Source organism: Pectinophora gossypiella, chromosome 22, assembly GCF_024362695.1.
Source record: "Pectinophora gossypiella chromosome 22, ilPecGoss1.1, whole genome shotgun sequence".
NCBI classification, from domain to species: Eukaryota; Metazoa; Arthropoda; class Insecta; order Lepidoptera; family Gelechiidae; genus Pectinophora; species Pectinophora gossypiella.
In genome coordinates this window covers 7,780,457-7,794,640 of record NC_065425.1, presented here as the reverse complement: position 1 = coordinate 7,794,640, position 14,184 = coordinate 7,780,457, and the positions used below count along the sequence as shown (strand labels likewise).

Sequence of the window (14,184 nt, the reverse complement as noted above, 5' to 3'; positions counted from 1 at the left end):
TAAGTTATATCTGTCATTTTCTTATCCGCCGAAAAGGAAAGGGACGGGTAATCGACAAGCATAAAATTTATGGAACACACGTCAATTTTAAGCACAAATCTAAAACAACCGTCTAAAAATTCGCCCGGGTTATTCATTTATTTACTCATTCGTCCTAAAATTAAGAGCTGTCAATCATCCGTCCCTTTCCTTTTCGGCGGATAAGAAAATGACAGGTATAACTTAAAGTAAAATTAAGAGATGTCTGCAGGAATCGGGGCCATTGTATTACTTGAATATAATCAGGCTAAATTTAGCTGCAGGTTTTGACACCAAATGACAATGGCGCCGATTTCATAGACAGAAACAGTTTGACAGCTCTGAAACTAATGCTGTCCTTCACTTACGATATATGAATGAAAGGGACAGAGCTAGTTTGAGAGCCGTCACGTTGGTGTCCGCCATACGCGGCAAATACGTACTTTTTGAGTATTTAAATTAAATAAATAGTAAATGTAAAGTATTATGTTAGTGCCGCTTAGTGCGCAGGTCGTAAAGTAATGGCTGTCAATTTTTAGCTTAAAACATACGAATATTTTAGCAGTATTTCGTGTAATGCAAAGTACAAGTGATTTATACCAAAAGGTCTATTTAAATGTCATTACTTTTATTTCTAGTATATGGTAAAATAGAGTAAAAAATATATTTATTTAGGAGTGGCGCCGCTACTGGTTGAGGCTCCAAGACTCGAGTCAATTCGAGAGAGTTCCTTTCTTTAAAAAAAAGAATTCGATGTAAAATAACCTACATTAAAATAACTAAAAAGTGGCCCCGATTCCTGCAAACACCGCCTAATTTTATTTTAAGTTATATCCGTCATTTTCATATCCGTCAAAAAGGAATGGGACGGATGATTCACAGCTCTTAATTTTAGGAAGAATGAGTAAATTAATGTGTCGGGTTATTGACTGATGTAAAATTTTTAGACGGTTGGTTTAGATTTGTGCTTAAAATTGACGTGTGTTCCATAAATTTTATGCTTGTCAATTACCCGTCCCTTTCCTTTTCGGCGGATAAGAAAATGACAGATATAACTTAAAATAAAATTAGATGGTATTTACAGGAATTAGCACCATTATCTAATTAAAATATTGCTCAAGCTGTGCCTCGCGCCTAGGTTTTGAATTCATTCATTTATTTCATAATTAAAATTTAAACTTATGTTGTCTTATAAATTCTAACGCTCCATAACCATAACGTGCAGCGTTGCCGCGCTGGATTGGTAGAAACAACATTTGCACGAGGTAGGATCTGGAAAGAGGATCACAACACCTCACCCTCAGCCAGCTTCCAATGTCTTCAACAAACTACCTTCCTTCAGCGACCCAACAACCAGTCTCCTCCACCGCGAAGAATTCGTTTTTTTGACCAGGAGTCACACCTGAGTCCTCAGCTGTGGGTGGTCAAAAAGACCTCTCTCTCTCTCTCTCTCTCCCCTTGGCATTTATTATTCCCATCTGATGGTGGGGTCTGCCTTCTTCGTACTTCTCTTCCACTTCGCTCTATCAGACGTGTCGTTTTCGGAGACATCGGTGGTCAAAAAGACCATTTAATTTATATTCTTTTTTACCAAATTATACTTTAAATAAAAGTAATATAATATGTAATGTAACATCATTAATAAGTGCTGGACACAAACGTCTTTTATAATATGACTTATACGTATATAACTTAACAAAATACTCAAAAAAATAGAACCCATATTCTAAGATGGCTCGAACCTTCCTCGATGCCGACCTTTAAAGAAGATCTCGAACTTAGCTCAAAGTTCGAGATCTTCTTTAAGTCGGTATCCTTAGACGGCGCCTCAACCTTACCTCGATTTTACTCCAGTAAGGCATGACGTCATTATTTTCGTATTATTATGTTGGCAGTATGATATGCTCGACGCCAGTGAGTAAAGTCCTCGAGGACGCAAATGACAACTTAAAATACCAAAATGCTCACCTGAGGCCGAATCGAGTGGAGAACACTTCGATTTATCTTAGAATACGGGTTTAAGCTTTTAGACCTCGTATATGTCGTTAGTTACATTAAAATGATTAATCAAATATCTAAAAAAGCTAAGAATATTTCACATGCACTTTTGAATTGATATTTGATATATTATAATATTTCATTCACATAGTTTGATGCAATTTATATGCATCCCACTAGTGGGTACAGGCTTCCTTTTACCAACCGGAAGGCGCATGGAGCATATTCCACCACGCTGCTCCACTGCAGGTTATTATAATTTTCATAATATAATCAATATGTTATGCTAACTCTGACAATAGTTATATCAAGCACTTAATATAAATTGTTAATATGAAATATATATTCATGTGAATAATTAATTATATTTAATGGTTGTGTCCGTTTAAATATCGGACGTAGGGATATAATGGTGTCGATCCTGTATAACAGATACATTCGATCGATTTAATTTTTAACCGACTTCAAAAAGGAGGAGGTTCTCAATTCGTTGGGACCTTTTTTAGTTTGACAATGGTGCTAATTCCTGTAAACACCATCTAATTTTATTTTAAGTTATAGTTATAACTGTCATTTTCTAATCCGCCGAAAAGGAAAGGAAAGTAAAATTAGGAGGTGTCTGCAGGAATCGGTGTCATTATTACTGTTTTCAGCAGATATAGGTATGCGCTTATGTTTTGTTAAGTCGGTTCTTTTCCAAAATCTGGTAGATGGCGCATTTTGCCTATAAAGTTAAACTTCGAACCCCGTACTTTTTTCGCCAGGACCGGCACCATATATTATATTTAGTATAGTTCGTTTTAGAATATAATTTATTATAAAAAATAATTATTATGTGATTGTAACTGGCACCAATAATTTGTTTAGCAAAATTTAGTGTGGAAATTCAATAATGGTGTTAATTCCTGTAGACAGCATCTGATTTTATTTTGAGACATATCTGTCTTTTTCTTATCCGCCGAAAAGGAAAGGGACGGGTAATCCACAGGCATAAAATTTATGGAATACACGTCAATTTTAATAACCCGACAGAATTAAGTTGACAGCACACGTCCAACGGATTGCATATGAACGAGATGCCTATTATATTCGCCCGGGTTATTCATTCATTTTAAAATTAACAGTTGTCAATCATCCGTCCTTATCCTTTTCGGCGGATAAGAAAATGACGGGTATAACTTAAAGTAAAATTAGGTGTTTGCAGGAATCAGAGCCAATAAGTGTGTAGTTTAAATTGTATAATTTAGATGAGGTGTTTAGTGAAATTGGGGCTTTAGATTGTTACGGTAGTTTAGTGACACTTGTGGTGCAATAAAACTGGTAACCAATTAGAAACAGCTATCTACCAATATAGGGGGCGATATGGCTGGTTCCGGCCAAGTAGATAATATGATGGCTACGTGGCGACCTAATATCGGTCTAATAAAGCTCGGTGAAACGCGAGTACAGTCATGAGCAATATAATGTACCCACTTTAGGACTCTGTCGCACTAACATATTTGACATTTAGTGAGACTTACAGTTCAATTTGTCAAAAAAGTTAATGTGACATGGTACCAAAGTGTATCTATATCAATGCTCGTGATCGTACTTAGTTTATCATGCGATGGTTGTACTTCTAACTACCCCAATTAGCTTATTTTAATTATATATTATATCAATTACAATATTGTGATCGAGCAATTCATAATACAGTATCGATGAATACCAAAACTCTTATTCCGTTCCGTCGTGAACGCAAAATATGAACGTAAATAATTTTGCATTTGTCATCTTTTGAGCAAAGTTATTCAACCGCTTAAGTCGATGGTAACCTCCTGCTTTTACTTAAAACAATATATATACTTCCCCCTGCCAGGCATAGACCAAAGTCAACCAGTATGCAACATACTCAACATACCACGCTGCATCGAGAATGCAATCCCGATCTCGCGAGATTTCGTCTTAATTTTTCGGGATCAATCCCGAAGCATAATATGACGAGATCCCATTCGAGATTGACTGGATTGGGCGAATCTCCTTGAGTTATACTTTGTGTTTTGATTATGCTGATTTCCAAAGAAAGTATAGTTAGTAATATTGAAGAATAAAGGTTTCTGTTTTCTTTCTAAAGATATTTGGTTTTAATTATCTTTACTATCACAAACAAGCAGTTTTCATCGTTTTCAGCCATCCTAACTTTACATTTTTTTTATGTACTGGACGAGATCCCGAAATTTTCTCGAGGTATTGATATTTCCAATCCTGCGGGATCTTGAATTTGCGATCTCGACTCGGGATTGCATTCCCTAGCTGCATCATTGCGGCACACCCCAGACATTCCATACAAAATTCAAACTCAAAAAAAAACTGACTTACCGTGCGCCGCTTAAGTGCGAGCGAGACAGAAAGTCCGGCGTTGTCCCCCTCACTCCTTAACAGCTTACGGCCATGTAAGAGTAAAGTCTCGTCTCCATCTTTGCTTAAAGACAGCAGAGCGGAATATCAAAGTAACTTATTCTAGTTTTATTGTACCAAGAGTGAAGCCTACAATATAATGGCTTAATAAAAGCAGGTAACCTCAGGCTGACTAGTATAGAAAGTACTATAATGACGTACTACTCTTGGAAATCTTGTATTATTTATGTATATTATCGAAATGACGGTAAAAGAGTCACTATAATAGACAGGAAACTTCACATTTCTATAATGCTCCATGTTATTATTTTTCTATATAAACACTCATGAAGCATTTGAGCTTGTCTTTGGAATGCTTAAAATTTTTACAATGACAAAATCTATTGTTAATGTAGTGATATATTTTTAAATCTTAGTAATTCTAAATATGACATTTATCTAATTAGGCAAAACGTATCCTAAATTCGTTTTTTTTTGCCAAATGCAACTTGTCAGTTGCCTTTAAGGGCGGTACGATTCGTCTGTACGATCGATCTGATAAAAATCGTGATGATTGATCGCATCGCAAATGACGCTCATACACGAAACGATTGGTCGTAACGATCGATCATTTATTTATTTAAAACTGAAGTATAAACAGGGTTCTAATAATTCAATACGTGCCTAATGCAATGGAAAATTAACTTCTTTTCCTTACCTATGTGGCGGTAACTTTGATTCGGCTCCAAAACAAAAAAAGAAAGCCTAGAAAAATGTGGGTTAAGAAATGGCTATTAAAGCGAAACCAGTGTTCGCATATAGACCGACGTCAGAGTGAGACAAAATCGAATTCTTGATTCATCGTTACGATATTCATGATTGCGTGGGTTTTTGTAACGATCTTGATATACACTATCGATTCGTCGTTTCGATCGGTCTGAAGCGACGGATCGTACAGACAAACCGTACCGTATATGGGGCCCTTTAGAGACCTCACGTCACAGTAACGCCATCTAGTGACGCCACACGCAATTATTCTTCATCTTCACAAGCTAAACAGTGCTTCCTTTCGGTATTAAGCACGTATTAAAAGATCACTAGTGTACATTGTTGGCTCTCTTGCTCATTCATTAGGCTAAATTGTCATTAGTTTAATTGAAATACTTAATACTCCTTAATATATCTCAAATTAGAATTATTTATTGTATTATTTAATATCACTGTACCATCTTACTTAACATGTGTACAGTCATGAGCAATATAACGTACCCACTTTAGGACTCTGTCGCACTAACATATTTGACATTTAGTGAGACTTACAGTTCAATTTGTCAAAAAAGTTAATGTGACATGGTACTAAAGTGTATACATATTAATGCTCGTGACCGTACAAAATTGTATTAATACAAAAATACGCTGATTTTATACTTTTTTTTGATTTTTTTTTTGTGAGGGGGCTATATAGGGGAATGATAAAAAGAGCGCTGTCGTCAATTCAACAATTACGAAGTATTTTGGATGCGTTTTCATACGAATTCATTTCGTGCGCAGACTTTCGAATACGCCTGAACAGTGCCAACCCAAGCCGTTGGTCCCGGTCACTACTTACTCATGTAAGTAATATTAAACAGTACGACCAGTTCAGTACAATTATTGATTATATTTCAATAAGATAACATTTTACAATAGCCTCAATGCGCGGTAAGAATTAGATCTATCCATGGTATAAGAAAACCAGGTATGCTCAAAAGTGACAGCTAACATTTCAAGGTTAGCCCAGCTGACGTCATCCCACCGTGCAATGGCAATGCAATGCAATGGCAAGCAATGGCGCCTTGTAGGATTGAGCATACCTGGTCTTCCTATACCATGAGTAGAGACATGTTTTCGGATGATGGTGATTACTTCGTTGGTGAATTTAGTTTACTATCTGTTTTACATTCTCGGGACGAGCATAGTAAATAACGTTTTGTATTAGATTCATATTGTTTTAGTGTTAGTATGTAAACTGGTTACTCAAATGTTCAATGTACAATAGATAACTTGGGCACGTCCTGTACATCAGAAACTGTCTGAAGTAAAGTGACAAAAACTGTAATCATCATTCGGCATTTAGAAATAAAACAGATTTGATAATTAATTTATCTGAAGTGCAGTTTTCACACACAGTTGACTCGACCATTATAAGCGGTAATACGGCTCACCACGTTGGTCTAACAGAAACCTCGGTGACACGTGGATACCTAGTTCATCTTGCGATGGATGGATGTACCTCTGACTACTCCAATAGTCGTGAGCTTATATTACGTTATTATAACGTAAAATCAAAGTCTACAATATACAGGGCGATAGTGACATCGTAACGAAAACTTGGAGGGATGATTCAAGACTTTTTTCAGCTTTTAAAATTATTTTCAATTCTATACTTTTGTGATGGAAAATTCCACTTGGTATTAACTGAGAATAATCAGCTGAAGCATCCCTCGTAGTGTTCGTTACGGTATCACTTACACCCCGTACAAGTACATACAGGTAGCCATACAAGTAGGCATGGTGGTTAGTGACACCGTAACGAATACTATAGGGGTGATTCAGACTACGATTCTGAGTTGATATTAAGTGGAATTTCCTCTCGGAAAATTCATGATTTTTTTTTTAATTATTTTCAGTTCCATACTTTTGCGATGGAAAATTCCACTTCATATCAACTCAGAATCATGGGCTCAATCATCTAAGTTTTCGTTACGATGTCACTGACACCCTATCCTTCGACGTTCACCTCGTGTGAAACGGTTCTTATAAGGACGATGCCCTATACGTAGTTTGCATGTTTACAATATTTGCGAAAGCTTCAATTGTAATCAACGCAACAGTAAGCAATGCTGGACATCGATTAATTTTAGAGTCTACGATGTTTCCATTTTTTAAATTAAATTCTGAAGTACGTACAAATTGTTATTGTAGAATGTTTAATTATTAGTTTAGAATAATTGCGCTAGTTTAGTAATTTCGTATTGACAATACAATTGTTTTATTTATTCGATTGATTGATTTGATTTATCCGAATGTAAATAGCGTTTCGTTTTGAATGAGAGCACAAAACGTTTCTGTTGTAGAATTTTGTCTGTGATTTGAATACATATTGTTTGTGTATATAATGTATTACTTTATTTATTTTTGATCAATAAATTGCTTGGATGAATCGTGTTTCTTTCATATATTTTCATGTTACCAACACTTCTCAAAAACAGCATAATTATACCATATCATCACTCCCAGGCAGTGTATAACGGATAATATATCCGGCGATAAAAGACCAAATCATGATCTGCATTTGGGACTTAAATATAGTTGGAGAGAAGGGTGTATAGCATATTCCTCCTCCTATATGCTAAACTACTATTCCCATGTAATAAATACAGACCATGATTAGGTGATTTATCGCCGGATATATCCTTCGAAACTGAGTGTAGTGTCGATATTCGACCTGACTAATAATAGTGAGGGTAGTTACATAAAACCACAACATCTTCATAATAAGCATGGTATAAGAAAAATGGAACACTCTTTTTTTGACGTAAGTGTTACCATTAAATTAGTATCTCCAACATTCCAAGGACGTAAATGTTATTATTGAAAATTAAGAATATTACTGACTAATGTATTTAATAACTATCACTTGTCACATAAGTATATAAAAATCATTAAAACTGTAAATAAACTTTTTACTATAAGTTTGAAATTTCCTTGCAAAGTAAATTATAAACATTGGTCGTGGGTAATTTATTTTTTACGTAGGGTGGGATGATGACCTTGAAATGTCAGCGGTCATTTTTGAGCATACCTGGTTTTCTTATACCATGATTTGTACCATGATAATAAGTAAGAATTGCCGGAGGTCCGAGTTGCTCTATGGAATGGCTCACGTCGCCAGTTCTCCCTTGGCATTTACTCTTTGATTTGACTCTTTTACAACTCTTTGCTCGTGTCGTCGCGGTCGCTACAGCATCGTTAGAAGAGTCTCAAATAGGTAAATATGTTTTAATCACGCATCGACCCGTTTGCAATAATATAATTATCATAAAAAAAAATTTGGAACATTATGAATTAAATATATCTTGTATTTTTTCGAGGTGTTTTTTTTTTATAAAGAGTGTATTGTGTGTAAGTGCAATCTTTGAAAGTAACCTACTTATCTTAATTATTGTAAAGTTACCAGTGAACGGGTGATAATATTAGAGTTACATCTTTAAGTACTAAAGAAAAAGAACAATGATCTGTAATAATTTTGCATAGCCCTATTTAAGTTTTAATCGATCGATTATATCGACAAAACAAAAACAGTACACCACTAAAGCGACTGTCATAAAAATGACATTTTGATATTTCCGGTTTGCAAAACGAATGCTGGCTGTTTATGTACTTTGTGTTATTAAATGTAATTTTTGCACCGCCTTGCGCTCGAATCTTAATTTCAAACAGTGACGAATTATTATTCATTGTAGTGCACACAACCTTCGACTCATACGATAATCAGCAAACGTATATGTTATCGAAATATGTCTTCTGATGAAGATGCTTGTCGCGTATGTCTCAAAAACGAAGGAATCCTTCCCATATTCGGTGATGATTCGAATCCAGACATATCTATGGAGGTTACAATATTCGGTAGTATACATCTAAACAAAGACGATGACTTCCCCAAGTTTATATGTGAAGATTGCTTTAAACAATTAGAAGGCGCAATCTCGTTCCGAAATTCCGCCAAACGTACCGAAATATTTCTCAAACGTAGAAAGAAGAAATTGAATCTTTACGGGAGGTCTTCTACTAAAGTTATAACTGAAACAAAAGCCAGTACATCGATAGAACACCATGAAGTCTTGGAACAATATGCTGCTCCTAAAATTGATTTCGTCTCTGTTAAAGTTTCAGATATGTCCTATATTAAAAATGAACCGACACTAATGGTTGAAGATGACGAGGTTTATGTTGAAAATACTGTAGACGATGAAGATGAGAGACAAAATGATCCTGAAATGGTGATGTTAATTGTGACAGATGAAGATAAAAAGATAAAAACTGAAACATTTACTTGTAAATATTGCAGTTTAACTTTTGATTCATCAGAGGAATATGAAGAGCACAGAACAACTGTAGAGCATAAAAGGAATTATGTCATAAGTTTCTTACCAAAGAAATCAAGTAAATGTGAAGTTAAATCACGAGAAACAGTGAATCCGAAAGACCAGAAATGTGAAATCTGCAACAGATTTTTCACTAAGCTTCATTACCCAAGACACATGCAGACTCAACATAAAATTAAAATGGAGACATCACGCTCAACAACGAAAAAGGAATGTCCTATCTGCAAGAAAATGTTTAATCCAGTATCTCTGATTCGCCACATGAAAAAGTTTCATAGTGGTGAGAAAGAAGAAAAACCAAAGCTTAAACTTGAATGCCCATTGTGCAAAAAATACTTTTCTAAACATTTTTATCCTCTACACATGCAAAGACATAAGCAAGGGGATTCAAGAAACTACATTTGTGACCAATGTGGCAAGAAGTTTTTTTTCAAATCTTCTTTCTGTACTCATCGTTTGATTCATACCAATGATTTGCCCCACAAATGTGAATACTGCCCTTACCGAGGCCGTACTAAGGAACTGTTGAAGATTCATGTACGTACCCATACAGGTGACTATCCCTACAAATGTACACAATGCGATACTAGATGCCTTACTAAGAGCAACTTGAACTCTCACATGAGAAGACATAGAGGACCTATTGACTTCATTTGTGACTCATGCAACAGAGGGTTTTATAGTAAGATTCAGCTCGAGAGGCACATATCGGTAATACATTATGGAGTTAAAAATCATGTATGTTCTACTTGTGGGGCGACATTTGGCTACCGTCATGGATTGATGAGCCATCAAAGAAAGGTCCACAAGCGCCCTAAAGGTCTGGGAAAACCGAAAGCTGTATATTTAAGGTTGGAAGAAGAAGGGTTGTTGCAACCACAACAAGAAGTATAAAAGAAACTTAGTTTTTATTATATTAGTTTGTTAAAAATCAAATGAGTACTAGTAACCAACATCATGCATGTATCCTCGAAGGGGTAGGCGAAATAAGTACTTTACATTATTTTTATTTTTAAGATTATTAAATATGCAACAATTATCATATTATAGTCCTATTTATAGAATGTATATAACATTGCTAGGAAGCAACCAAACTTAAAAAAAATCGTTTAGAGATTGCAGCCAATGTTTGATGGAACACTAAAATTTAATTAGTTTATATGACCCGCCTAAATAATGTTTATGTACATAATAAATTAAATTATGTGTAATATCTTTGAAATCATATTTACGTTGTAATGTATTTTAAGCGCTGCCAATTAAAGACGAAAATAATTTATGTATTTCATTACATTCTTGCACAGTTTTGCTTACATAAAAATGCAAGCTTTTAGCGAGTAAGGAAATCCGCTAACCATTTGGCGAAACGAACGATCAACTAGGCTGGCTGTATAAAATTGATGTTATAAATAAAATTCCAGATGCGTCAACGAAACGGAAACAGTAAAAAGTTTGGCGAAATCTAGATTATCGTTCTATTTTGTTGAGTTTAATTTAATGTTATACTTTTGGAAAACGAATAAACAAAAACATCAAGAGCAAAAATCAAGTGTACACAACATAGAGCAACACGGACTTCTTGCTCTTTGGCAGAAAGAGAGAATCTCGGAAAATAACGTTTCTCATTGAGAGGCTGAATGTGTACGTAATCTTTACATCCGGAATCAATAAAAAAGCTATTATTATAATTTTATTATGTCAATTTGGGCTTTTTGGCGGGAACGTGAACGGGACAGTTGCTTTCTTCATTGAATAATCTAAATAATTAATACGGAGTGGTGTTTTGTGGTTAATGATCGCATTAAGTTAGTCGGAAGACATCGTGACAGTGTTATTATATCGGAGTATTCAAAAATAAATAAATAAACAAAGTGTATCTGCCTATTTTCGCTTCGTGTCAAGAAGCCGCTTCATAACTCGAAAGTTTATGCGGACTTTTGAGTTAATTCGTTTGGGGTTCGGAGTAGGAGTCTACTCCGAGGGGGGGGGGGGTTAGGTTTCATCATCATCACCTTTCATCATTTCATTAATCATCAAGAAAAAAAATACATAAGACATGGCTGTATGGGCTTATTCCCTTTGCCTTACCCTTCGGAGAAAACCAAAACAAAATAAAAATGTCAATTTTTTGTTATGTCAAACATGGAGTTTTCTTTTATATTGTGATTTGTTTTATTTTCGAGGACAAACCTTAGACAAACACATGTTTCAAGTACCATATATGACTACATCGTAATCTGCCCATTGGACATCACGAGTTTACAACCTATTTATAATTGATCAATCCCATGGCAGAATCTTCCAATCAAGGGTCGAATATAGTTATCGAAGAAAAAAATAATTTTCGTCCTAACGAAGCAGAAGAATGTCGAATTTGTTTAAGCAATTTCGGAGATTTACCTATTTACGGAGACGAAATCAGCCCAGATGTCTCCCTGGAAGTGATGACTTTTGGAGTAATACAGGTGGATCCTCTCGATCCATTTCCAAAGTTTATGTGTGAAGACTGTTTCAGGTTGTTAGAAAGTGCGATATCTTTCCGAAAACTAGCTAAACGATCCGATAGAATACTAAAACGTCAAAAATGGAGGAGGAAGCGAAAGAAATCTGGTGATAAAACAGACAAAAGCAAAGCATTTAAAATGAAGTCTGATGATGGAGATATTCGAGAAATAAATTCTCAAAACATAAACTTTGTGGCCCTTCCTGAAAATGCCAATGCAGAGGAGTCTTATGGTGAAGATGATTCCATCCCATTAAGCCATTTAGTACCCAACAGCAACACTATGTATGTTGAGAGTGTAACATTTGATAAAGCCACATTCAGTGGTACAACTTATGATAATGATGAAGCACATGTCAAAAAAGCTCAAATAAATAATTTTTATGTAACTGAAGTACAAGACGATACAGCTTATAACAATGAAGGCCAAAGCAATATAGCCTATATAAATGAATTTGAAAATTATGTGGACTTTAAAAATGAGACCGAGGTTAATAATGTAGCCTATCACATTGATGTCCAAAGTGATGTAATATATCATATTGATAATCCTAACAACCAAGCTCTTCAACATGATTCTGAAAATAATGAGACACTAAGCAAAAAAGCAAATGATCAGGTTGTAGAACATGAAGATGTAGAAGTACTTAAAGATATTGACAAAGAGGTGCTTGGGAGTAATGAGAAAGCAATAACTGTGAGTGAAGACAAAGGAATACTTAGTGGTGATTGCATAGAAGTACTTGAAAGCACTGGAATTGATGATAATGACAGTGATGCAATGATGCTGATTGTGTCTGATGATAAAAGTAAGCCAGACAGTTACAGCTGCAAACTATGCAACTTGATTTTTCCAAGTTCAGAAGAATATGAAGAACACCGTTTAACAATTGATCACAAGAGGAATTACATCATGAGCTTCCTGCCAAAGAAGCCAAAGTCTGCAGAGAAAAAAGAAACAGTATATCCTAAAGACAGGAAATGTGACATATGCAACAGAGTCTTCACCAAATTGCATTATCCTAGACATATGTTTACTCAACACAAAATCAAGATAGATACAGCGCGGTCAGGAACTAAAAAGGAATGTCCAATATGTAAACAGTTCCTCCATCCATTAGCATTGAACCGCCACATCAAATCAAAACATAACACTGACCCAGGCCCAATACCTAAAGTTAAAATAGAATGTCCAGTATGTCACAAAATGTTTTCTAAAGACTTCTACCCATTGCACATGCAAAAACATGAAGATGAAACCAAGAATTTCATTTGTGATCAATGTGGCAAGAAATTCTTTTACAAATCCACATTTTACACTCATCGTTTGGTTCATTCAAATGAGCTACCACACAAGTGTGACTACTGTCCATACAAGGGACGTACCAAAGGGCTCCTCAAGACTCATGTACGCACTCATACTGGAGACTACCCGTACCAGTGTACACAGTGTGATACCCGCTGTCTCACTAAAAGCAATCTCAATGCACATTTACAACGTCATAGAGGCCCAATTGACTTCATCTGCGATACCTGTAACAGAGGGTTTTACACCAAAATTCAGCTAGAGAGACACATTTTGGTCATTCACCTAGGCATCAAAAACCATATCTGCAACTTGTGTGGCTTGGCATTTGGATATCGACATGGGCTTATGAGTCACCAACTAAATGTTCACAAACGGGCTAAGGGAGTTGGTAAAGCAAGAGCTGTGTATTTGAGACTTGAGGAGCAAGGGTTGAAACTGTCACAACAGTCAGAACAAGAAAATGTAAATGTTACAGTCAACCCTCCGGAACAGACAACTTAAATTATGATGTATACATATATAAGTAATCCTTCTTGTACCTCCTCTCTTCCAATGAACTCCACTAAGTGTCAACATTTTTAAAATTTATTATTATAATTCATTAAGCATCTGTTTAAAAAGCGAGTGCTGATCAAAAAACCCGTCTGCCTTAAGACTAATAATTATATAATTTATAGTATTTAATCTATTTTATTGATTATATTGATGTACTATTGTAATTCAATGTGAATAAAAACTATTTGAATTTTGCTTCATCTCTTTTGCCCGAATAATATTGTTCTGGTAACATTCGAGCGAACAATATACTATTTTTATCCCAATAATCAGCAGAA

The 14,184-nt window shown here is 35.3% G+C and overlaps 2 protein-coding genes across 2 annotated transcripts; both read left to right on the top strand.

Moving 5' to 3' along the window:
* The first annotated feature begins 8,775 nt into the window (after positions 1-8,775).
* On the top strand, positions 8,776-10,814 carry LOC126377089 (zinc finger protein 567-like). The gene has a single exon (XM_050024746.1). It carries the CDS (start codon positions 8,952-8,954, stop codon positions 10,431-10,433), a length of 1,482 nt encoding a protein of 493 aa, XP_049880703.1. The 5' UTR covers positions 8,776-8,951; the 3' UTR covers positions 10,434-10,814.
* An 841-nt stretch (positions 10,815-11,655) lies between these two features.
* Positions 11,656-14,100, top strand: LOC126377038 (PR domain zinc finger protein 5-like). Its single transcript, XM_050024658.1, has one exon. The coding sequence runs from the start codon at positions 11,828-11,830 to the stop codon at positions 13,850-13,852; it is 2,025 nt and encodes a 674-aa protein (XP_049880615.1). The 5' UTR covers positions 11,656-11,827; the 3' UTR covers positions 13,853-14,100.
* Positions 14,101-14,184: the final 84 nt, after the last annotated feature.